Raw genomic sequence first — 26,908 nt, 5'->3', positions numbered from 1 at the left:
CCAGAACCAGACACCTACCAGGGGGAGAACCCACAAGCTCCATCTCCTGGGTCCCAGTCTTGGTAAGTCACTCCAGCCTCCAGCCTCCTGTCCCTCTGCTGCCTCTCAAGCCATCTAGCACTGAAAGAGTCTGTCTTCAAACTGTGCTGTCTCAACCCCACAGCACCCTTGGGCTAGGATACTAAAGAGCCCAGCTAGCTACCTGAGCCTGAGTGGAGAAGAGAAGACAGTGAACTGCAAGCGAATTGCTGTCTCCATAAACTATGCTGTCCCCTTGATCTAGGGACCCCAAGGGTTACTAAGACCTTCGCACAGCAGGTTCCGGCACACTTCTAGTTAACACAGGGGACTTAAGGCGCGGAAAGCACACAAGGTCAGAGAGTCCCATTCAGCCCAGGCTGTAAGAACTGGGGAAAGGAGAGCTGGGTCAGGGCTGGCATACTGTATGCTCCTCCCTCACATAACTTTCTTAGGACCCTCCTCGCCCCTTTTCAGCTTCTGTGTTTCATCTTATACTTAACTAAGTCTGTCCTGGACATCTTAGTCTAGAAACATCTGCCAGCTGTGGGGCATGTGTTAAAGGGCTGCATGGCTTCAACAGGACCAGGGACTAAACCAGACACCAAGGGAGTTCCCAAAGGTTGAAGAGATGCTGCTGTCTTAGACCCACTCTCAGGCCCCGCACCTGGCCTGTGCCATGGTAGCTCTCTGCTACTGGCCGGACCCAGCAGAAGCAGGAAGAGAACCCACAGAAGCACAGTCCTGCACCTGGGCAGTTGAGCTTTTATACTGTTTGCTATCCTAAAGTGAAATTCCTTAATTTTTATAATAACTTAGGAGCAAACACAGGGTTTTGTACACAATCAAAGAGTTAATGGTGTTGGGGTCGTCTGATCACGTGTGAAACATCAAGCCTTGAGAAGGGAAGAGGGACATGCCTTCCTGCAAAGCAATTCCCACGTCCCTGCAGTGGGAGTTACTCTTTGACCCCTAAAGCTCTGAGGGCTGCTTGAAGGCTCCCCTTCGCACAAGCCAAAAAGTAGCTTCCATGCACCTCCACTGAGAAAAAAATTCTCTCTGCGATTGGTTTGGGAAGGAATCTTTCTGGTTTTTGAGACAGAGTCTCACTCTGTCACTGGGGCTAGAGTGCCATGGTATCAGTCTAGCTCACAGCAACCTTCAAACTCCTGAGTTCAAGCTATCCTCCTGCCTCAGTCTCCTGAGTAGCTGGGACTATAGGCATGTGCCACCATGCCCCACTCATTTTTCTATGTTTAATAGAGATGGGGGTCTTACTCTTGCTCAGTCTGGTCTTGAACTCCTGAACTAAAGCAAGCCTCCCTCCTCTGCTTCCCAGAGGATTACAGGCATGAGCCGCCATGCCCGGCCTAGGAATTGGTTTAAGCATCTCACCTAGGCCAACAAAAAGGAAGTTGCATACGATACAACACAGCATGCTCGGGAGTTCTCAGCAAAGGACCCATTAAACTTGCTTGCCATCTTTCAATGTTCAGCTTTAAAAAATAATCCTCAACAGATAAACAGGGGTATTTTTCAAAGTGTTAACACATTATTGATGTTCTTTTTAGAAATAAGGTACAGACGGACAGCTGACTAAAGTTAGTTAATGGGTTTGAAATAATTATGCACTGACTGTTTTGTTTTTATTTTTGTTTTTGGTAGAGATAGTCTCACTATGTTGTTCAGGCTGGGCTCAATCTCCTGGACTCAAGCAATCCTCCCACCTCTGCTTCCCAAAGTGCTGGAATTACCCATGTGAGCCACCATATCCAGCCTAAGCACTGACTGAAAATAAATCAAAAATTTAAGTAGAAGCAATCAGTCAATCACTTTTCAGCACTAGTACAACACTCCATGCCAATACAAGTTGAAGCTGCAGGACTCCAAGGCTGACTTACAGGATAAACCTACTAAACCAATAACCAATAAGTGAGTCCTTAACCAATAAGTGAGACAGGCTCTGCCCACCTTGTCCCAGGACCAGGTAAACTCTGCTGCCACCTGGTGGCTACAGGTAGGCAAAATAAGGGGGAGTCCAGAACCCATTTTCCTGGGCCTGACCTGTACTTCTCTGGGTAATAAATACTGGCTAAAACAGCAGGAAAGGTGTTATATGAGAAGGAGAGCTGCTCTGCAACACCTACAGATTAATTGCTGGGTATTAATATTCAAACTGCAAAATCTGCCTTTGCAAGATTTTTCTTCCCAAAGATTACATTTGTTTGGACAACCTCTGTTCGTTCATTCAACCATTCATTCAACCAACCCACCCAAACCCACCTCATTTTAGCAAGTTAGAGCCTGAGAATAGAGAAAAGGATGGAGTACTTTTACTCTCACAGAAGGGAAATTTACATTGTTCTGCTGTTGTTACGAGTTCATTAGTCCTGCTCGGGGGAAAAATTCCAATAAGAAAGAAAAGGTCGTGTAAAAGAAACATTTGACAGGTAATGCATTTAGCATTAGCCGCATCCAAGAGCAAGGCACTTCAGGAAAGGAAATGGGAAGCTAAGTATTCTTGGAAAACTAAAAATGAGTCCTTCCCTGGGTCCCCAGAAAGCTGCTGGCCCTGCTGGGTTGTGCAGCTGGAGCTGACAGGTGGAGGAAAGTGAATCACCCGCCAGGCTACAGGAATACTAGGGCGTGCAGGAAAAGACCCAGCTCCAATGGTGGACAAGGGATAACCTCCCATTCAGCACCCAATTTTTCTCTCTGTGTGTTGGGATTCATATCCTTAGAGGAATAGCAATGTGACAGAAATTCTCTCCCAGACAGAATATGTGTGCCTGGGACTGAGCTAGATCACCTTAATGAAGCCTCAGAGGAATCGGTGAGGTCAGTGTTATCCCCATTTAATGGAGTAAGAAACTGAGATCTAGAAAGGCTGAACAGTTCGCCCAAGGTCACATCTCTAAGCTAGTGACCCTGTGTGCATTCTTCCAACCCCGGGCCATCTGACGTCAAAGCCTCCTCACGCTTGCCTAAAGCAGCCTCAGAAAGATAAATAATTCCAGTCCATACAAAAGTGCAGCATTTACTTTTTCCCATTTGTATAATTTTAAATGTCACCACAAGTTCACTTCTAGGTCACTTTTAAAACAAGCAACTTTGCTTTAAGGCAAGTGGGGGAGAAACTCTGCCTTCATTTGTACAGTTGTACAATCCACTGTTCGGTTTTCTACTCAGCTTTCCAGGGAACAGTTCAAACAGAAACAAATGACAATCTAGGACACGCGTTGTGCCTGTTGTGAATAACCACCACAACGTTTTTTCCAACTGGTAAAAAAGCCCTCACACAAGGTGCAAGATCGCCTCCGGGCACACACGGAGCACGCGGGGGAGGGAAGAACTGTCAGCAAGCAGCATGAAAACGCAGGGGTGTGGCAGCAGCCCAGTTCAGACCCAGAAAACTGACTTTAAACTCGGTTTTTCATCTGGTTCTCTCTACTCCATCTGACACACATATGGACTCAGGGCCGCTGACCAGTTATTCCAGAGCTCAGTTAACATCAGTTTACAAATCTGGATGATTATTCCTCAACTAAAGACACTTTTAGAGAGTTTAGATCTATCTTGCTATGAGATGAGCTTTAAGAATCTGCAAAATTTTGCTTTAAAATTCAAATACAATCTTAAAGTCATTCATTCATTCAAGAAATATCTATGCTGGCCTGTTAAGTGCCAGCCACTGTTCTCCACACTGTGGATATTCTAACAATAGAAGACAGAACAGAAAAATATTTTTTAAAAGAAAAAAGGAAACCAGAGTTAGAGAAATGATTTCTGCAGAGATGGGCATTTGCTATACATAGGGTGAGCAGAGAAGGCCTTTTTGATGGCACCCGAGCAGGCACCTAACAAAGGGGATGACCCTTGCAAATAACTATAGCAAAGGCATTGTGAGCAGAAGGAGGAGCCAGTGCAAAGGCCCTGGGGCGTGAGCATACTCGGTGAGTACCAGGAACAGAACCAAGGCCAGAGAGGCTACTGCAGAGGGAGAGGAAGTGCTAGATGAGGTCAGAGAGGTGGTAGGGGCAGGTGACAGGGGACCCAGCAGGGTACTGCCTTTTTCTCTGAATGAGCATTCTGAAGTGAAGCATGAAAAGATCCGACTTATGTTCTAGAAAATCACTCTGACTGCAATTTAGAGAACTGTAGTAGGGCAGGAGCAGGAGGAAGAAGCCCAATTAGAAAGAAGGCTTCTGGCTCAGCACCTGCGGCTCAAGTGGCGAACGCACCAGCCACATACACCTGAGCTGGCAGGTTCGAATCCAGCCCAGGCCTGCCAAACAACAATGATGGCTGCAACCAAAAAATGGCCGGGTGTTGTGGTGGGAGCCTGTAGTCCCAACTACTTGGGAGGCAGAGGCAGGAGAGTCGCTTGAGCCCAGGAGTTGGAGGTTGCTGTGAGCTGTGATGCCACAGCACTCTACCCAGGGGGACAGCTTGAGGCTCTGTCTCAAAAAAAGAAAAGAAAGGAAGAAAGAAAGAAGGCTCCTACAATAACCCAGTGAGGGACAGAATGCCTTGGACCCCATGGTAGTAGAGAAAAGGCTGAGACAAGGCAAGACTTGGGATGTACGTTGAAGGTGGAGCTAGACTGGAAGTGGGGTAGGAGAAAAAAAGAGAAGTCACTCTAAGGTTTAGGCCTGAACAAACGGAGCACTGGAACGCCTTTCCCTTGGTGGGGAGGACTGAGGCTCAGAAGATCAACTTTAACATGTTGGAGTCTGAGGCATCTCACTGGACACCTGCCAGCCACCTTCCCAGGGAGGGACAGTCACCAGGGAGAGACTCCAGATCTGGGCTGTGGCAAAAAGCTGGGAGTCAGCAGCATCTAGCTGTTAAAGCTGTGAGCAGCAGGGCAGCGCCTGTGGCTCAAGGAGTAGGGTGCCGGTCCCATATGCCAGAGGTGGTGGGTTCAAACCTATCCCTGGCCAAAAAAAAAAACAAAAAAAAAAAAGCTGTGAGCAGCAGAGGTCATCTTGGGAGTTGAGGTAATCAGAAAAGTTAGAGGACTGTGCCCTGGGGCGTTCCACTGCGTAAAGGTACAAAGATGAGGAAGACCCAGCAAAGGGCAATGAGTATGGCTGGTGAGGCCGACCAAGGAAAGGGGGTTGCAAACAATGGTCCATTGATGCTGTCTGTCAAATGCTGCTGATGGGTTAAGCAATTCGAAAGCAGAGAATTAAACTCTTATGACAACTAGAACATTTCTTGACTTTGACGAGAGTTGTTTCAGTAGCGTGATGGCCAGAAGCCCCACTGGAGAGAGTTCGGAGGCAATGAGGGGAGAAAGTAGAAAACAGAGGGTGTGGATAACTCTGTTCAGGGATTTGACTATGAAAAGAGGGGGTGGCTCTTGGGCAGGGTTCAGCTGGGAGACATTAGAACATGTCCCTATGCTGGGGGGGTGGGTTCCAGTGGGGACAGGAAGCTCGATGACGCAGGAGCGGGAGGACCACGCTGAGTGCGCTCAAGAGAGGTGGCAGGACCCGTGCACAGTGAGGACAGACTCAGGGATGGGCACTACTAGTTCCCCCATGAACACGGGACGGCAGGCAGGGGACCTAGGTGCAGTCACAAGGAGAGGGCACCAGCACACGGTCTTAAGATGGTCCCATGCGGGGGTAGCAGCTTTAGGAGGGGGAGTGAGGGGAACTGCAGCATGGCTTCAGGGACAGACTGGCATTTAGCAGTAAGACCTATTGCTCGGTCAGGGAACAGGTGCAGCCCGTCCAGTGCAGGTGTGGAGAAGGCATGAAGCAGGGACTAAGCCCAGGCAGAGGGTTGTCAGGGAGGTGAGGGTCTACACAGAGCAATGATGAGTAAGGCTCAGAGGATCTCAGTCAGGACGGGCAGAAGAGTGAGAAGACAGTGGATTAGTGAAGTGTGGGTCAGTGGAGCAGAAGAACCCTTGAGGGGGTCAGGGAGGGTCACCAAAGGCAGAGACATGGAAAGGCAGAGGCTGGGAGCTGCAATATGGAGACTGCTGTGGCCCACAGTGTGGTGACTGACAGTGACTACGGCTCAGGTAAGCCTGCAGGCTGGGATACAGGAGATGAGAACCCTGCAGTTGAGTTCTGACCTAAGGGGCCCCGGGGTACAGGAAGGCTTGTCATGTCTACCCTGAATTATGACAGGAACCATATTATAGACAGTGGCAGCCAGGACCTAAAATCATCGAGGGAGAACAGCAGGGGGCCCTGTCTGCACAGAGGTGGGGGCCTGGGGACAGTGTATCGTCTGGTGATATAAGGCGCAAAGCCAAGCTGGGGTTACAGGGAGGCAAAAGGAGCAATGATCAGGAAATTAAACAAGGTGGCTGTGTTTTGATGAAAAGATTGCAGAGGACAGCTCTCCAGCTTCCCAGCTCTCATTCCTTACCAAGTCAGAAATAGAAGGGAAGATGCCCCCACAGTCCTCATCCCTATTCTCAAAGAGTCAGAGGCAGAAGATTGTCACTGCCTTGACTCACCAAATTTGACTGATCACAAGAACACCGTTATCAGTGGTGGAACTATGTGTTGGACTTAGTAAGAATGAAGCTAAAACCAAAAGCTCCTGTCTCTAAAGCCACATTCCCCAAATGGTCTGCTTTTACTTAGTTCAGAAGAGTCATATGCTTCATCAGGGACCTGAAATGGATTTTCTCCATTTTAAATCTCACCGCCTATGAATGAAATTACTTACTGAACACCCCTAGGAAGAGCCAGCAGCACAGAAGAGGGTCACTGTTCTCTAAGAACTACATTGTAGAGCAGAGTGACACACATCCTGTATGTTTCTTTTAAGTCATTACACATTATATGATTCTCTCATTGACTAATTATAAAAATGACTCTCCAAAGGCCATTATCTAAACTCTTATGTTCATATTCTAACCCAAAATGCACATTTGGGGATGGGGAAAGCTGGACACGGGTCTTATTCATTGAATAAATTTATCTCCTTTGAAGAAAAGAAATGACAAAAGCCGAGCCTTCCTCCTCATCTCACCTGCTCTAAATGCTGGAGGTACAGAGTGGAAGGCAGAGAGTGGCTGTGGGATTCACACTGGGTTCAGTGTGAGAAGTGGATACTTTCCGGGTCCACAGACATTCAAGACCCATTGTCTCCATGGGGTAGAGTTCAAAAAATTAACCTCAAACCGAGTAAGTAAATATTCCACTTCAATTACCTTTGCTATTTTCATTAATCTTGAGTTGCTGAGAGTACAATGAAGTGAAATCGCCAGTAAGCAATAATCAGAGCCTTCCTCCAACACACATGTGCACACACAAAAAATGAAAAAAAAACAAGAATCTGGCTCCCTGGACACTGTCGTACTGGACGCCTCTGCCCACCAGAGAAGCGGACCAGCAACGTGATGCCCCCTTCCCACCACGCACACACATTAGCAGACAAGGGGAAGCCCTGCTCTTCCCTCGCCCTCCTGACCCCAGCCAGCAGCAGCAGTTTTCCAAAGGATCCCAGGCCAGGCCACTTTCTCTGGGTATCCTAAAAAGGCAGAGCATCATCTCTCCTGCCTGTGTCTGGAGCAGCTGGGAAAAGCAAGCACGTTTGCTTTGGAAAAAAATCCCCAAGCTCACATGAACCCTGGCCCAGCCGCTGGGGCTCAGGCCTGTCTGCTCCTTTGGCACAGGAAGAGAAAATAAGTTCTCTTCAACTGCAAATGACAGAAAGGCAAGCGAAGGGGTGCCAGCCAACACGGACGACGGGGAACTTGGCCCCGATGACAACCTTTCCACCATGTTTCTCTAAGTGCCTAACTCCCCTTGTTTTCAGAGTAGCAGAAAGTGGGATTTGAAGCCAGAAGAAACCTCTTTAACTTATCAGATTTTAGGCCTCGGGCAAGTGGCTTAATACCTGGTAGAATCAGGGTTCCTTGCTCCAAGATGAAGTTGAGCTTCTGCACACCCAGCTCACAATGAGCACAATTAGAGGTGTAATGAGCACTTAACCTCGTGCTCGGCCCTCTCTATTAAATGCCTTGTCAGTAATGTTTCACTTGATCCCTAAAACTCTATAAAGTAGCCCTTCTTATCTTCCTCATTTCACAGACGGCGGGGCTGGGACTCCCCAGAGCTCTATCACAGCCTAGTGTGAGAATGAAATGAGATAGTACATAAAACACCTAGTATCTGGCACATAGCAGTGACTGGAAAAATGAGACTTCCTAACCATATTTAAAACAATAATCATGGCTCAGCGCCTGTGGCTCAAGCAGCTAAGGTGCCAGCTATATACACCTGAGCTGGCGGGTTCAAATCCAGCCTGGGCCCGCCAAACAATGACGGCTGCAACCAAAAAATAGCTGGGTGTTGTGGCGGGTGCTGTAATCCCAGCTACTTGGGAGGTGGAGGCAGGAAACTCACTTGAGCCCAGGAGTTGGAGGTTGCTGTGAGCTGTTGACGCTACAGCGCTCTACCCAGGGGGACAGCTTGAGGCTCTGTCTCAAAAAACAACAACAATTGTAGGCTTGGTGCCCATAGCTGAGTGGTTATGGAGTCAGCCACATACACAGAGGCCGGTGGATTCAAACCTGGCCAGGGCCAGCTAAACAACAATGGCAACTGCAACAAAAAAAATTGCTAGGTATTGTGGTGGGCACCTGTAGTCCCAGCTACTTGGGAGGCTGAGGCAAGAGATTAACTTAAGCCCAAGAGTTGGAAATTGCTGTGAGCTGTGATGCCATGGCACTCTACCCAGGGAGGCACAGTGAGACTCTGTCTCAAAAACAAACAAACCAAAACAATTGTAATACATCATGTAAAGCATACAATGGTGCTTTAAAATGCATACCTATGTTTAAATAATGATGTATGTGCAGAATGAAGGGTCCAAAAGTATCCACACCAAGCTATGCAAAGGAGTGACATTCAAAGAAGGGAATTTTTACTTCTCCTTCAGAATTGGCTGTTTTTAACAAGCAGTTATGTAGTATTACTTGTATAACTTAAAATACATTTAAAAAATCAGAAACACAAAAAATATACGGAAAAAATAATCTAGATGAAAATACGTCCAAATGTTTATGGCAGTTGATGAGTTTTTTCCTGCTTCTTTTTATTTCTACACATGTATTCGTTTCCTCTTTACCAACTTTTTAACAGACAGCATCTTGCTATGTTGCACAGGCTGGACCAGAATTCCTGGACTCCAGGGCTCCCTTCCGCCTCAACCTCCCGAGTAGCTGGAACTATAGATGTACACCACTGCTCTCAGCTTGTTTTTACTAATTCTTAACACCAATACAGTCTTCTTTTTTTTTTGGTTGCAGTTTGGCCGGGGCTGGGTTTGAACCCGCCACCCTCGGCATATGGGGCTGGCGCCCTACTCACTGAGCCACAGGCGCCGCCCCAACACTAATACAGTCTTCTTACAGAGTTAAATGACAAGACTTTCTACCACCTTCACCTCCCAGTTTTAGCCCCCTCCCCAGAAGCAGTCGAGGCCATCAATTTGCTGTGTATCCTTCTCACTGTATGTATGCACGTGTACACCATGTGTATAGTCTGCCTGCTGTAAAAGAATACCATAGACTGGATGGTTTATAAACAACAAATTTATTTCCCACAGTTCTCTAAGTTGGGAAGTCCAAGGTCAAGGCACTGGCAGATTTGACGTCGGCAAGGGCTGACTTCCTTACAGACAATTGTCTTCTCACTCTAACCTCAAGTGGTGGAAAGCAGGAGAGGTCTCTCCCGGGATTAGGACACTATGACTGCAGTACCACACTGCACTCCTGCCTGGGTAACAAAGTAAGATTCTGCCTCTTAAAACAAAAAAATACGGCCCTTAATCATTTTTTAAAAATTGTTTTTAGCAACACTGAAATTTGTGCTTTCTGCTGAAACCTGAAGCTCTGGCACGGTGCTCTGCCTGTACAGATGCTAGTCCCTCCTCCTGAAAGCCTCCCCTTCTTTCTTTCTTTACTTTCTCTCTCTCTCTCTTTTTTTTTTTTTTTCAGTTTGGCTGGGGCCAGGTTTGAACCCGCCACTCTTGGTATATGGGGCCGGTGCCCTACTCACTGAGCCACAGGCGCCTCCCCCCCCTTCTTTTCTTCTAAGCAAAAATCCCTATCCAATCTTAAGTACAGCTCAGGTGGTACTTCTTTTAAAAATAAGATAAAAATAATCCCACACAGAATTACCCTGTCAACAATTTTCTTGTAGGGTTTTTCCGATTCTATTAAAATCATTTGTTTATACTCTACTTTTCTGCACTCACTCAGGTGAAAACTGTGTCTTATTTTTATTAACTCCCCAGAAACTCAGCACTTGGTTTAGTAAATGGAACAATAAATAAAATTTGGGGGTTTTATTTTATTTTTGCCAATCTTCCTCCCTCCTTCCCGTTCCTCTTCCCTTCCCCACTGTTTTCCTTTCGCGTGGGCATGTAGTTGTTTATATATTGGTTTCATATTAGTATTGAATACATTGGATACTTGTTTTTCCATTCATGTGCTACTTTACCAAGACGAATATGTTTTAACTCCATCCAGGTAAATACAAAAGATGTAAAGTCTCTATCTTTTTTATGGTTGAATGATACTCCATGGAGAATTTCTGTTTCAAAGAAGACTCAATTCCTTCGATAAAACAAAGTATCTTCTGATCATGTTAATCAGACATTCAAAGTTGATTTTTAAAAAAACAAAAACAGTAAGTTTTCTTAAGTTAGAACTTATGTCAATGAAAACAGTTTGCCCTCCTGGCAATTTTAAGAGTTCACGGAGTAATTCTAGAGCCAGCTAAGAGCTCTAGGAGTTGTGATTAGACACAGCTGACTGAGACACCCTTTGAAACCACTACTCCTCAGGTGCTGGCAGTCCGCTATCATCAGGAACCAAAAGTAATATATTATTTTGAAAGAACGTATCTTCCAGGACAGAGATTGTGCTCAGAGAACAATTTTTTTCCAGGTGTGCAAGCATCCTGCTACCTCCTCTCTCAAAATAAATGAGTTTGGTTCCATTATATCATAGTAATTTGTTCTGAAATTGAAAAACACAGCTAAGAAAAAAAAAAATTCAGCAAGGTTATTTGCATAGGCTGAGATTCTAAAAAAGAAAAGTAACCCTCTTACATCATAAAGCCTCTCTAAACTATACAGAATTCAATTTCACACATGGTGACGTACATCACACATTCCCTTAACTACAAGACAGCACTGACCATGGGGTCTAAGACTCAAAATCTCTAGTAGCCAAAGACAATAACAGTTAGTGTAATTAGAAACTATGGGGAAAATACAAAATAAACGATATGACTTAGTCTTACGATCTTTTTAACGAACTCAACATACAAGTCACCAAAATAATTCCGAATTTTAGAAAACAAATTAGGATTTAAACACCAATATACCAAGTGATTTTTGAGTAACAATTTACTTCACTTCTTAAAAAATCAAATGTTTTTCTCATAGTATATTATTTCACAAGAGAGAGAAAGTGCGCGCAGACCTGCAGAAAGAGAAATCACCAGATTTTAGCTCAAACAGTACAGCCTAGGATTAATTTTTAAAGATTTGTTTGTCAATTGCAAAAACTCAGTAGTGGAATAAAGAGCTTAATACAGGTATGCAAAAAGGAAGCCCCTGAGACGCTTTCACCAGGATGAAATGGGATTAGCTTTGTAGGTCTTATAATCTTCTTCACAGAAGAATGCAATTTCAGTTTCACTGGCTGAAAAACAGAAAATGGAAAAAAGATATTAATGTAGAACTAAATTTTAAACAAGTATGGAAATCCATATTACTTTGATTCAGTATTTTAGAATAGCCTCAGGTGCCCAGTGAAAAAGATGAATTATTTGTGGGTTTGCACAATATATTTCACCAAATCAACAAGAAGTTTAAAGAGCAGTTACAAGAAACTAAAACTCAAAATATTTAAAACTAAAAAGAAAAGGAGCCCCCAACAAATTAAAATTAGGAGTTCATGAAAGAAACTGGGTTTTCAGGAAATCATAAAATTGCTCCTTTGTAGTTCTAGAAAATAACAAACCTTGATATTTTTTCAAATATCTACTCAGTACCTGAAGGAGGGGAAAAGGAACTCCCCACACCCCCTCCCAAAATTAGCCTGTAGGTATAATAATTTAATACTTAGAGGATCAGTAGAATATTTTACAGATCACTTTACATTCTCCCTCATGACCCATCAAAATATGTGTCTGAAGAAGTTAATTTTTGCCCTGCTTATGATTAATTCATGAGGCTTCAACAATATGCAAAGTGAAAGACACAAATTAGCTTCTACCTCAATACCTTCAAATACTTCTAATTATTCACAGGGGATATGGCACAGCTAAAGGACCCACAAAGGTTCAGAGCAGTCACAATTCTTTCAACCTAGCAGGTCAAGGACTCTGTCTTCTAAAACAATAAGTCAGCAACATTATTAATTCAGACTGGAGACAAATCTGATGGAGAGCCTTCCAATTATTAAACATGCAATTCTTTAAGGTGTTGTGCCAACAAGCTCCACATTCGCTTTTTAAATTAAACCAGAAGTTAATACAGTCTGCTTGGCTTTTACAGAAAGAGCAAAAGGGCCTTCAGAATCTCCACGAGAAAACAGACAAGATTATTTGTAATGAATACTGAGCACTCAATTAACATACACTCTAAAAGCAGACAAGTAAAACTCTTCAAGTCAAATAAATAGGATAATAAGGAAGAGTGCCAAGGATTACCACTGGTCTCTTCACTTACAACTCTCATCTCATCATTAGAATTTACCACAAAAGAATGAAATTAAAGAGATTAGCATGACATTGCATTAAAAATGATTTTGCTGTTTTTAAGAGTATCAAATTTAATGTCTTTCAATCTTAAAGTTACCCAGGCTTGTTACAGAAAGAAGTGTAGAGAGAAGAAAATCAAATAACCCATCTTTTGACATCCTTCTGGTCCTATGCTATATCATCAAGATTAAATTTAATTTGAGTAGATGAAAATCAGATTGCAAACTCTCATCACAAGGAGCCTGGGGGAGACAGCAGAGAGAAATGGGGGATCAACGGGGAGGCTCTGTAAACAGATGCCCCCTAGGCAAAGAGTAAATTAATGTACCATTAAATTTCACAAGAAAATGGCATTTAAGAGAATGGGCAAGGGGCTCCGTGCTTGGAATTAGTTTTTTTTTTTTAAATCAGAAAAGGGGGCTTCAAAAAAATTCAATATTCAAAGATAAGATATTTAGAGATCTATCCTCTATACTAAAAGCTCCTGGGGTTTTCCTTTTCTGAAGGGAAGCATGCCCAGAGGGAGATTGATATAATTTGCAAGTGATTCTAATCAACCTTCTGACAGAGAATCAGCAAAAGACACCCTGCTCTTAATAATCACAGAGCAAGCGTTTATCTGTGACATGCTATTTACATACAGAATTTTACACAAGCACTTCACTCAATCCACACTAACTGTAATTACAATTTTCACTTACTGCGGCTGACATTTACCTGCACCCCTTCTCAAAAACTAATATGTTGTGCAGCTCTTCAGCACAGCAATAGTAGGTTCAGAACATGATGGGAGGACCGACAAGGCAGTTTTGTTTTGACAGCAGGTTCTCTTGGGTCTAATTAACTTACAGATCAACCCATTATTTACATAAAGTATTTATGCCATCTCTCATAATATAGGCTCAAAATGAGATCATCTAGGGTAAAGATTTTTTCAGATGCTAGCAGTTTTTTCAAGAAAACTACATTGACCCATGGGTTAAACACGAATACTTCAGGTTGATAAAAAACCAAAAAGAAAAAATTCACCCTTTGCAAACTGGAAAACACACAAAAGTCACTCTGAACATTCAAAAGTAAAACATAAAATTTTAAACTTTAGAAATGTGGTCCTTCACTTAATGACAATTAAGGTCATGGCAGGGGAAGGAAAAGCAGAGAAAGGGATGGAGGGAGGGGGGTGGGGCCCTGGTGTGTGCCACACCTTCTGGGGACAAGACATGATTGCAAGAGGGACTTTACCTAACAAATGCAATCAGTGTGACCTGGCTTACTGTACCCTCAATGAATCCCCAACAATAAAAAGAAAAAAAAGAAAGAAAGAAAGAAATGTGGTCCTTAAATAGAAGTAGAATATAATGGTTTTTAAAACCTGTAAAACTCCATTGAAAATGTTTGAGAGAATGATTTCAGGGACTTTACATTGCAAATTTGCCAATTTAAGTATAAACATATTAGAAGTGAGTTTTAAGACCTCTACATAATCACTTTCTACCATTATCCCTTAAATTCCTCCCAAGACCTGTTTAAAATGGCTCCTTTAAAAATGGCTGGGGATGAACCCTCAGGAAGTCAACCATGTGCTGGTCCCCTAGGGCACCTGATTTTAAATTAGATGTGCTGCAGGCGGCATGCAGTCAGGTGCTGAGTGCCTTGGCATGGGAATCTGAAATGAATGTGCAATCTAAAATCCAATAAATACATTGCCATTCATCCCTTCGTCTTACTATCAAATGAAATCAAGTAAGAACCCTCCAAATGCATTTGCAGGATCATTTTAATGCTGATGTTCAAGTTTAATGAAATGAACACAAGCCAGGGCCATTCAGACTTTAGATATAAAATTAATAATTTTATAATGCTTCCATATAGGTCAGATATACACACACACGACTTTAAAAGGAAAAATAATGACTTTAAGCAAGTAAGGACAACCAATTTTAAGTGCAAAATCCCAAGAAAAATTAAATTCTTCAACTAATTTCTCTCAATAAACTCATCTCTTAACAAGGACCTATCATACACTTAGTCCCTAGCCTCTGGTCAGCAACCAAATGGTATGAGGGACAGCCCCTGTCGTCTGGAAATAGCCTGAGATACATGTGCTGACTTGGTCCTATGAAGAATCCATGAGCAGGGCAGGCTGCCACATGGCACAGTAACTGGAGATCACTGATAAAAAAATTACATCAAGGGCAAGGTGTGGCCTCTGCAGCACCTTAGGCCAAAGCCAAGTCTCACCCTCTCTCCTACTCTAGAAACACAGCCTATCCTATACCAAACCTCACAAAATCCTAATCTAAAATCATGCCAAGCTGCACACACAGCTAAGTTATATTTCTAAATCTTTCACCAAAAGAGGCCAGGATTTCAACAAAGATATCCCAAAGACTATGCCTTTCATTTCACATTGCTTCAAATGTCTGTTTTGGATCAGCTGGCAGAGAGGATTTCAAGCTACAAGAAAACAAAATACTTTTTTTAAAAAACCTGATCTTCAATAAACTGGTCCACATGCCTGCAATTTCCACAATGGGGGAAGGGTGATAAAAAGAGAAGAACGATCTAGGGAGGTTCATCCTGACTCCTTGTTCTGGAATCCCCTGATTCCCTGAGCTCACCACCCCCTACCAAGAACCAGACTATGTTGCTATTTCCACGTAAACGTATAAACGTGAAGAAGGGCCACCGTAACTCCCTATTGAGGAAGAAAACATGCATGTCCTAAGATATTACTACCCAAAATAAAAAAGGCAAGGGGACCCAAACCAAGGAGACACAAATAAAACACCATCCTGATAAAGAATCTGGAGCCAAAGAATCCTACAGCATTCACAGTGCGTATGGGATACCCAAAAGGCACCAAAAGGCTCGGTGAGGCGGAACAGGCTTCTGTTTGGGGGCAGATGACAGAAGGGGCATGTACAATGAAAACAAACCACAAGGGAGTTTTGGAATTACTATGGGGCCTGACTTGACGAGAACTCGCCCCTCAGACAAGGATTTACTGTTGGGCCCACTGTACCTTGTTTTAAAATCTTTCCAATAGGCTCGGCACCTGTAGCTCAGCAGCTAGGGAGCCAGCCACATACACAGGAGCTAGCGGGTTCAAACCCAGCCCGGGCCTGCTCAACAACAATGACAACTGCAAAAATAACAAAAAAATAGCCAGGCGCTGTGGCGGACATCTGTAGTCCCAGCTACTTGGGAGGCTGAGGCAAGAGAATCACTTAAGCTCAAGAGTTTGAGGTTGCTGTGAGCTGTGACACCACAGCACTCTACCGAGGGTGACATAGTAAGACTGTCTCAAAAAACAAAAAAAAAAATCCAATAAAAAACAACCAGCTTTGGAAGAGATACCCTGCCACAATTTCTCTCTGAAACCAAAATGGATTCAACAGATAACAGCAGTTCAATATAGCAACTACTTGCTGTTATAGTGATACTTTGTCTTTTATGAAAAAGATAAAATATCACTGAAGAAACAGAAACAAAGCTTGCTTACGAATTTATTACCTAGGGAAATTAGTGCATAGAACTACAAGGTTAAAAATGTTTAAATTATAAATAACACTTCTAGGTAAAAATAGCTTCTTCCTTTTACAAAGCAAATCTTTCTTATTTATGTATTTCTGTACTAAGTCCACAAGCAAAAACTGCCACTGACGTCAGGTGTAGAATATACAATGGGGATCTGCAGTGCAGATAAAAGGCCAGAGAATTTCTCCATGAGAAAAGAAACCTTCAAACAAGTTTTTCCCCCCTAAAATCCCCCCTCAAAGCCTTTCTTTTCTTTTCATGATTCCTACGGAAAAGTCCTAATGATAAATTTGTTACACGGGCATTATTCCCATGGCAACTGGCTGTGATAGCAGAGTGACAGCTCTACAGCAAGATCAAGTGGTGAAAAGGCAGACAGGGATGACTTCAAATTTTTCTTTTAAACCTCTCAAAAACCTAACCAGACATGGCACCAAGGGAGGGAAAATTCCCTAGAAAAATCACATGCTTCAAGTCATTTTTACAACTCGACTCCCACTCAGACTTTTTTTGCTCTCCAGGGACCCTCTTCTCCTTCCCTGGGTACACCCTTGGCTTATTCCTGGAGTACAGCAACACTGCTCTAGGGCAACAAAAAAGAAATGGCTCTCTGCAGGGACCCAGGTCACCCATGCCTGGTGCTGCTGGCTTGCCAGGGGCAGGAGGGCAGTTTGGAGCCCTCATCCACCCTGAAAGAAGTGGAGCAGGGTGGAAAGGATCTGACTCTGATCCAACAACTGTGGCCTCAAAACAAGACAAAAAGGATTTGATTCTCACCTTTACAGATGACTCATTACATATGTCAGTCTGAGATTAAGGACAAGAGCAACAACTCTGTTTTAGTAAAGTCAAAACATTTGCCAACTACCTTCTCCAGGACGGTTTCCAAATAAAACAGGTGCTCTTGAGGGCCTTTTACATGTGTTACTCCCCAGGCCTTCATTCTTTTACACAACCCTTCTGACAATTTTCTGAAACAAGTTTCATCATTCCAATTTTAAAGAGAACAAAACAGAATTTCATAGGGTCACAAAGCAATTTAAATGTACAGCCTTCATTCAAACTGATTCTCCTCAACTTCAAGGGTTTATTGCTTGTTTTTTAAAATCAGTCTCTTAATTATAAGAAACACAGGTAAGCTGTAGAAAATTTTTAAAGCACCAATGGCAATTAGGTAATATAGAGAAGAAAGGGAAATGTTAATTACTAACAGTGCCACTGCCCTAAGAAACCATTTCTATAATTTTGGTATAGGAACCTTTCTCCATCTACACATATACACATGTAAATATCAAAATCTTTAAATAGTAATGGCACAGGCAGTGTATCCTCTTTCCACTCAATAAACAAAGCTCTCCATTGGTGATTTACCAACAGAGAATGTAAGAGATGACCCCACCGTCTCTCTGAAGACGTATCACAACTCATGGCTTCTTCCTGCTGGCTTAGTAATAAATATGACAGAAAGTTAAACTTCAGAAGTCTTGTCGGTCAAACTGACCTACGGAAAATTAGAAATAACATACATTCCCAGTGGTGAAGAAAATTCACTGGAGAAACATCAGAATATTCATTTTGCCACACCATCAACTTCATTTTTGTTCATGTCTACTAATCCTGTAATAGTAGGATTACTTTCTTACCCAGGAGGATCCAGACAATAAGAGACAGAATTAGGTTTTCACATTTTTAGGTGTTTTTGAATGTTTTTTTTCTTCTTTTAAGAGACAAGTGTCTCATTATATCCCTCAAGCTAGTCTTGAACTCCTGGCCTTTCTCCCACCTTTATCTCCCAAGAAACTGGTACTACAGGCATAGGTCATTGTATCCAGCTAGTTTTTCTTTTTTTTTTTTTTTTTTGAGACAGAGTCTCACTTTCTTGCCCCTGGTAGCGTGCCATGGCGTCATAGCTCACAGCAACCTCAAACTCTTGGGCTCAAGTGATCCTCTTGCCTCAGCCTCCCAAGTAGCTGGGACTACAGGCGCCTGCCACAACAGCCAGCTATTTTTAGAGGTGGGGTTTCGCTCTGGTCCAGGATGGTCTCGAACCTGTGAGCTCAGGCAATCTACCCACCTCTGCCTCCCACAGTGCTAGGATTACAGGTGTGAGCCACTGTGCCCGGCCTCCCAGCTAATTTTTAAAAAAAAATTTTTTTAGAAATGGGGTCTCTCTCTGTTGCCCAGGCTAGTCTCAAACTCTTGACCTCAAGTGATCCCCCACCTCTGGGATAACAGGCAGAAGCCCTATGCCCACCTCTGGACTCTCATTCCTAACTACAAGACTCTATTACAAAAAAAAAAAAATCTGTTTTAATGTGTAAATTTCTCTTATTGCTAATAAGGTGGAACTGTTTTTCATGTTAGGCTACTTCTTCTATCAGTAAAATTTCTTATTTACCTTTTTCATACTAATTACAAGAGCTCTGTATAAAATCAGGCCAATAACTTATCTGTCAGATATGCTACAAATTTTTTTCTTTCTTTTTTTTTGAAACAGAGCCTCACTTTGTCGCCCTTAGTACAGTGCCGTGGTGTAATTGCTCACAGCAACCTCAAACTCTTGGGCTTAAGCAATTCTCTTGCCTCAGCCTCCCAAATAGCTGGGACTACAGGCACCCACCACAACGCCCAGCTATTTTTAGAGACGGGGGTCCTGCTCTAGCTCAGAGCTGGTCTCGAACTTGTGAGCTCAGATGATCCACTCACCTTGGCCTCCCACAGTGCTAGGATTACAGGTGTGAGCCACCGTGCCCAGCCCTTGTTTGTTTTTTTTGTTGTTTTGTTTTGTTTTGTTTTTTTATCACTTATTGTTTCTCACTCTGTTTACAGTTTTGGTTTTTATGTGGTCACATCTATCACTTCTCCTCGTTTATGGCTTCTGCCTTTGAGATCGTACTTAGAAAGCTCTTCTCTTCCCCAAGAATATGAAATTGAACTATACTTTCTTTTCTTTTCTTTTTTGAGACAGAGTCTCACTATGTCACCCTCGGCGGAGTGCAGTGGCGACACAGCTCACAGCAACCTCCAACTCTTGAGCTTAAGCGATTCTCTTGCCTCAGCCTCCCACCACAGGCACCCACCACAATGCCCAGCTATTTTTTGTTGCAGTTGTCATTGTTTAGCTGGCCAGGGCCAGGTTTGAACCCGCCACCCTTGGTGAATGTGGCTGGCACCATAAGCATTGTGCTACGGGCACCGAGCCGAGCTATACTTTTTCTTTGAAAATATTTTTTCCATTATAATTTATTACATTACAACATTTAATCCATCTAGAATTTATATTGTAATAAAGACAGAGATAAGGATTTGAATGTTATTTTCCTGAATGTTTTGGCAATGGGTTTTGATATAATTTTCTGGCTCATTCTTTTCCTGCTTATTTGAGATGTCAACTTTATTATCTTATGAAATCTTACCTTTTTTTTTATTAGTTTGTTTTTGTATTTTCCCGTCTTTTTCATGGAACTATGTGTCAGTTCCCATGTAAATAGCAACATATCATATTCATTATAGCTTTACATTTAACAAAAAAAAAGCAAAGCTACCTTCTAGGTACCACATGCCTCCTTAACACAGGTGCCACCTGCTATAATAGTATAATAGTATTTGAAGAAACAAATGCCATGTTAAAAATTCCTTTTCAAAAACAACGATCAGCCTTGTGTATTCATAATATAGGAAGGACACTCATTCTAGCCAAAATTGTAGACTTCAACAAAGAAAACAAATTTAAGATTTCACAACATGTTAGATTCTATTTATTAAATAGGAAGACCTATGTCAGGAATTCACATTAGTCACATGAGTCATTCAAAAGTAAACTTCTGACATATGTGATTAAAGTAACTCAATAGAATACCTATCAAAAAAATGTAAGGCTTCCCAATATGGACCTCACTTATTGTGTTCTTTATCCAGTGTGTACAAATAATTGCAAAGAACCATGTGATTTGTGACACTCTATCATAGTACTGACCAAAGGCGTGTCAGAGACACAGTACCTTTAACTGCTCAGACCTCTCCAATAACCTTCGCTGTCTTTAATGCCACACATCTTTAGGTATACATATAAGTAGAATAACAGTGACATCTAATGGCCACAAAACATGTCACATAACATCCTTTTAAAATAGAACTATATTCATGTTCCAAGTTGAAAGGCCAAATTGGGTAGTTTTTCAGCTGCACACTAGGCTATTTTAAATTCCATGAATTGGTGGGCTCTGAGTTATTTGGAAGATCAGAAACGACCCTGCATGTTACACAGACAACACCTCACATCATTATTCCACATAACTCTACTACGTCCATTTCTCTCAAACCATCAGCTCAAATGACGATAGTAAGAGTAAGCAGACATGGTACTAATAGCCTGTCAATCACTTAAAAGGACCCTCAGCAGAATTCTGAGCACACCTTCTGAAAGGAACTACTTGCATTCTGCACATTTAGAGAGTCGGTATCTGCTGCCTTCAGTCAAGGGATCAGAACACACATCATCCTTGTCATCCACTGAATAGTGATTAGGTAATGTGAAAAGCGCAAAGGGGAGCATTTACTTTGCAGGGAGTTACCCAAATATAATCAGCCGATCCCCATCATGCAAACCCCGAAAAGTGAGTGCCCCCTCTAGCAACGTACTGTCCCCTTTCTTACCAACTCCAGCTGCTTTCAGGGTCCTGTCTTCTTTTAGCAAGAGTCTGTCATCATCTTCTAAACTCAACACAAGTTCATTTGACTAAAAAGAAAGAAAATCTGCATTTTATCCGTACTTACATGAGTTTCACGTTTGGTGGAACTTGTCAAAGACATAGAGTTGCTAGTCTGAGTCACATTCTACTCCTGCTACTGTAATGAGGGGTGTGAGCAGGTGCACAGGGAGAACCTACCAAGTGCACCCACCATGTGAAGCCCTGGAGAGACAGGGTCTCTGGCCTTGGAGCTAGATCTGGATTCAAACCCAGGCTTTGCCAGTACCTAGCTGCATGTTCTCAACAAACTATATAACCTCCCTGAGACCCAGCCTCCTCACCTGTAGAATACGGGAAGAAAATGACTTTTCTTATCGCCTTATGGTGAGGATGAACTAATGCCCCAAACCCTCAGCACAGCGGCTCTGTGCAACAAGTGCCCTCTGTTAGCCATCACTGCTCTGCTGGTGCACTGTCATCATCTTTTCGTATCACCTTCACAATAATCCAGATTAGGGTAGAGGCCCAAGGCAGTGGCCACTGAGGTTCAAGATCTGGCCAGTCTGACTTCTGGGAGAAGCAAGTTTACTTCAAACGGCCAAAGTCACATATCCAAAATCCTTGCCCCAGCTAACAAGCATTTGGTTTCTCGTCGTATTAACTGGAACATTACTCTATGAGATTTGGGGTGGTGGTGGATGATGGTACCCTCCAGTGACATTTACAAATCCAGTCAGACTTCACAAATACATGTGAACGGCACATGGAACTGACCACTACTTGGGCACACAGTACCACCTGTAAACCAGAATGCAGCTGTCTAGTGATGTATTCTATTTCTAGAATATGGCTGGGCAGAGTCAACAGAAAGAGCTCAGAAAGCCAAAAGAGAAGCCCCAGGGCTCGCAGACTTTATTTGCTGGAGAGCACAGGGGCTTGAATTCCAGAGCCACAGATTAAAAGTAAGAAACTTTAGGCCAGGCATGGTGGCTTATTCCTATAATCCTAGCACTCTGGGAGGCCGAAGTGGGTGGATTGCTCGAGCTCACAAGTTCGAGACCAGCATGAGCAAAAGCGAGACCCCATCTCTACTAAAAATAGAAAAACTAAGGCAAGAGGATTGCTTGAGCCCAAGAGTTGGAGGTTGCTGTGAGCTATGACGCCATGGCACTCTCCCTAGGGTGACAGCTTAAGACTCCGTCTCAAAAAAATAATAAATAAATAAATAAATGAAGAAATAAATGAACAAGAAAGAAACTTTACTTTAAAAGAAAATTTTAGAATAGGTAATACATACTCATGATACAAAATTCTCCAACCACAAATGATTGTAAGAGGGACTTTACCTAACAAATACAATCAGTGTAACCTGGTTTCTTGCGCCCTCAATGAATCCCCAATAATAAATTGAAAAAAAAAAAGGTCTCCAACCACACAGGGGTAAAAAGTGAAAACTCTCTTCCCAGCCCCTATCCTCCCAGCTATCTAGTTCTCCTCCAGAGAACTTGTACTAATAATTCCTGTGGGTCCTTCCAGAGACCATCTCTGTGCGTACAATGCAGGCAAAGATGTGCCTGTCAATTTTTCCACACCATTGTAGCCTATGATATGTTCTAACATCTTACTTTTTTCTTTCAAAATGTAGTTTAAAATCATTCTACACTAGTAAGAGCTGTTCATAATTTATCAAGGCTGTGGCATATTCCACCAAAGGGGCACACCTGCACACACCCACTCAGTTCCAGCTGATGGACGTGGATTGTTTCCAATCTCTTCCTACCATAAATAATCCTATAATGTACATCCTTGTCCATATGTTAGATTGCACATGTACAAGTTTTACCTGTAAGATAAATTCCTAGAAGTACAATCATTGGCTCAGAAAGTTAGATACAGCTGTTATTTTGACAGACGTCACCAAACAACTCTCCAGAGAAGCAGCACCAATTTACACTATCCCCACCAATCCCTGAAAGTGCCTGCCTCCCGCCTCACCAACAGTGCATTAGCAAAACCTTCTTCTGACCTTTCCCAGTCTGACAGATGTTGATTAAGCATAGTCTTTAATTTGTACTTATTATAATTAAAGTTTTAAATCTTTTGTTTTTCAATGGAGTTGAAGGATGATTTATCTATGGAATTGTAGAATATCTTTACATACTAAGGAAATTAGGCTTTTTCTATAAGTGGAAAATTTTTTTCATTTGTTCCTTGATTTTTTTTATATAGTTTTTTTTAAACAGAAGGTGCTAAATGAATTCTTGCTAAGTAAATTAATAAAAGAAGTAAAATGTATCAGTCTTTCATGGTTTCTCAGTTTTCTATTATACTTTGAAAGACTTTTTTCCACTTCAGGATTATATTTTAAATTCTACTTTTTCTTCAAATATGTTTATGAATTTCACATTTTACACTTTCAATTATGAGGAATTTAAAAAATGTAATACATAAAGACTAGGGTAATGAGCACCCTGCTCATAACTATGACCCAACTTGAACAAATTATAAAGTCATACTCAATCCATTTTGTCTCCATCCTCCCAATGGGTTTAATTTTTACATTTAAGTCATTAATCTAATGGGTATTCATACTGACATAAAGAGAAAGATACAGATTCAACATAAATTTTTTTTTTTTTTAATTGTTGGGGATTCATTGAAGGTACAATAAGCCAGGTTACACTGATTGCAATTGTTAGGTAAAGTCCCTCTTGCAATCATGTCTTGCCCCCATAAAGTGTGACACACACCAAGGCCCCACCCCCTCCCTCCTTCCCCCTTTCTGCTTCCCCCCCATAACCATAATTGTCATTAATTGTCCTCATATCAAAATTGAGTACATAGGATTCATACTTCTCCATTCTTGTGATGCTTTACTAAGAATAATGTCTTCCACTTCCATCCAGGTTAATACGAAGGATGTAAAGTCTCCATTTTTTTAATGGCTGAATAGTATTCCATGGTATACATATACCACAGCTTGTTAATCCATTCCTGGGTCGGTGGGCATTTAGGCTGTTTCCACATTTTGGCGATTGTAAATTGAGCTGCAATAAACAGTCTAGTACAAGTGTCCTTATGGTAAAAGGATTTTTTTCCTTCTGGGTAGATGCCCAGAAATGGGATTGCAGGATCAAATGGGAGGTCTAGCTTGAGTGCTTTGAGGTTTCTCCATACTTCCTTCCAGAAAGGTTGTACTAGTTTGCAGTCCCACCAGCAGTGTAAAAGTGTTCCCTTCTCTCCACATCCACGCCAGCATCTGCAGTTTTGAGATTTTGTGATGTGGGCCATTCTCACTGGGGTTAGATGATATCTCAGGGTTGTTTTGATTTGCATTTCTCTAATATATAGAGATGATGAACATTTTTTCATGTGTTTGTTAGCCATTCATCTGTCGTCTTTAGAGAAAGTTCTATTCATGTCTCTTGCCCATTGATATACGGGATTGTTGGCTTTTTTCATGTGGATTGATTTGAGTTCTCTATAGATCCTAGTTATCAAGCTTTTGTCTGATTGAAAATATGCAAATATCCTGTCCCATTGTGTAGGTTGTCTCTTTGCTTTGGTTATTGTCTCCTTAGCTGTACAGAAGCTTTTCAGTTTAATGAAGTCCCATTTGTTTATTTTTGTTGTTGTTGCAATTGCCATGGCAGTCTTCTTCATGAAGTCTTCCCCCAGGCCAATATCTTCCAGTGTTTTGCCTATGCTTTCTTTGAGGATTTTTATTGTTTCATGCCTTAAATTTAAGTCCTTTATCCATCTTGAATCAATTTTTGTGAGTGGGGAAAGGTGTGGGTCAAGTTTCAGTCTTTTACATGTAGACATCCAATTCTCCCAACACCATTTATTGAATAGGGAGTCTTTCCCCCAAGGTATGTTCTTGTTTGGTTTATCGAAGATTAGGTGGTTGTAAGATGTTAGTTTCATTTCTTGGTTTTCAATTCGATTCCAAGTGTCTAGGTCTCTGTTTTTGTGCCAGTACCATGCTGTCTTGAGCACTATGGCTTTGTAGTACAGACTAAAATCTGGTATGCTGATGCCCCCAGCTTTATTTTTATTACTAAGAACTGCCTTAGCTATACGGGGTTTTTTCCAGTTCCATACAAAACGCAGAATCATTTTTTCCAAATCTTGAAAGTACAATGTAGGTACTTTGATAGGAATGGCATTGAATAGGTAGATTGCTTTGGGAAGTATAGACATTTTAACAATGTTGATTCTTCCCATCCATGAGCATGGTATGTTCTTCCATTTGTTAATATCCTCTGCTATTTCCTTTCTGAGGATTTCATAGTTTTCTTTATAGAGGTCCTTCACCTCCTTCGTTAGGTATATTCCTAGGTATTTCATTTTCTTTGAAACTATGGTGAAGGGAGTTGTGTCCTTAATTAGCTTCTCATCTTGACTGTTATTGGTGTATACAAAGGCTACTGACTTGTGGACATTGATTTTATATCCTGAAACATTACTGTATTTTTTGATGACTTCTAGGAGTCTTGTGGTTGAGTCTTTGGGGTTCTCTAAGTATAAGATCATGTCGTCAGCAAAGAGGGAGAGTTTGACCTCCTCTGCTCCCATTTGGATTCCCTTTATTTCCTTGTCTTGCCTGATTGTATTGGCTAGAACTTCCAGCACTATGTTGAATAGTAAAGGTGACAGAGGACAACCTTGTCTGGTTCCAGTTCTAAGAGGAAAAGCTTTCAGTTTTACTCCATTCAGTAAAATATTGGCTGTGGGTTTGTCATAGATAGCTTCAATCAGTTTTAGAAATGTGCCACCTATGCCTATACTCTTCAGTGTTCTAATTAGAAAAGGATGCTGGATTTTATCAAATGCTTTTTCTGCATCTATTGAGAGGATCATGTGATCTTTATTTTTGCCTCTGTTAATATGGTGGATAACGTTTATGGACTTGCGTATGTTAAACCAGCCTTGCATCCCTGGGATGAAGCCTACTTGATCATGATGAATGACTTTTTTGATGATAAGCTGTAATCTATTGGCTAGGATTTTGTTGAGAATTTTTGCATCTATATTCATGAGTGAGATTGGTCTGAAATTCTCCTTTTTGTTTGTCTCTTTTCCTGGTTAACATAAATTTTTTTTGATGTCTACCCAGTTGTTCCAATACCACTTATTGAATCCTCCATCTTTTCTCCATAGATTTCAAATGCCATGCTTAGTATACACTAAATTCCCATATATATTTGGGCTTACTTTTGGACTTTTAATTCTGTGTATTAAACTACCAACTCATATGGTAGTACCACACCATTTTAATTGCTATAGTTTTATAATATGTCTTAATATATGTTAGACCTAGTCACCTTCATTTTATTCCTTTTTAAGAATTCTCAGGCAGCGCCTGTGGCTTAAAGAGTAGGGCGCCGGCCCCATATACCGGAAGTGGTGGGTTCAAACCCGGCCCCGGCCAAAAACTGCAAAAACAAAAATAAATAAATAAATAAATAAATAAATAAATAAAATGTTAAAAAAAATCCTGCTATTCTTATTTGTTTTTTCCATATTAATTTTTAATTAGCTTCTTCAGTTTCCATATAGTATATGTAAATATTCTTTTTGCTGGGTTCGAACCTGCTAGCTCCAGTATATGTAGCTAGAGCCCTGGCCACTGAGCTACAGGCACGAAACTAAAATATTCTTAATATTTTATTGGGATAGCATCAAATTTATAACTTAGTTAAGAGAGAATTGACATTTTGCTGTTGCATCTTCCTATCCAAAATATCCTAAGCATTTCTATTTAAGTCTTATTTGGGGTTAAATTAAGTAGAAATTCACAGAATAAAATACACAGGTCTTAAGAGGAGTTCACTTACTGAGTCTGGACAATTAATTGCAGACCTTAGATTCGTATTTTCAAATAAGTGTGTGTGTGTGTGT

At 41.8% G+C, this 26,908-nt stretch overlaps 1 protein-coding gene across 7 annotated transcripts in view; it reads right to left on the bottom strand.

The window, feature by feature from the left end:
* C7H2orf76 (chromosome 7 C2orf76 homolog) overlaps nt 1-26,908 on the bottom strand; it is a 102,727-nt gene that overhangs the window by 6,072 nt on the left and 69,747 nt on the right. For 6 of the 7 annotated variants that reach the window (XR_008381167.1, XM_053596974.1, XM_053596973.1 and 3 more), the window contains exon 5: nt 20,970-21,051. Coding sequence is in view for 6 of the 7 variants with exons in the window: in XM_053596974.1 (XP_053452949.1) it covers nt 20,970-21,051 (82 nt within the window). In the remaining variant the exon portion in view is untranslated. Of the gene's footprint in view, nt 1-11,405; nt 11,711-20,969; nt 21,052-26,908 lie in introns of those variants that run through there. The other variant, XM_053596976.1, reaches the window with a different exon arrangement.

This window comes from Nycticebus coucang, chromosome 7 (genome assembly GCF_027406575.1).
Source record: "Nycticebus coucang isolate mNycCou1 chromosome 7, mNycCou1.pri, whole genome shotgun sequence".
Taxonomy (NCBI): Eukaryota; Metazoa; Chordata; class Mammalia; order Primates; family Lorisidae; genus Nycticebus; species Nycticebus coucang.
This window is presented reverse-complemented; position numbering and strand designations above follow the sequence as displayed.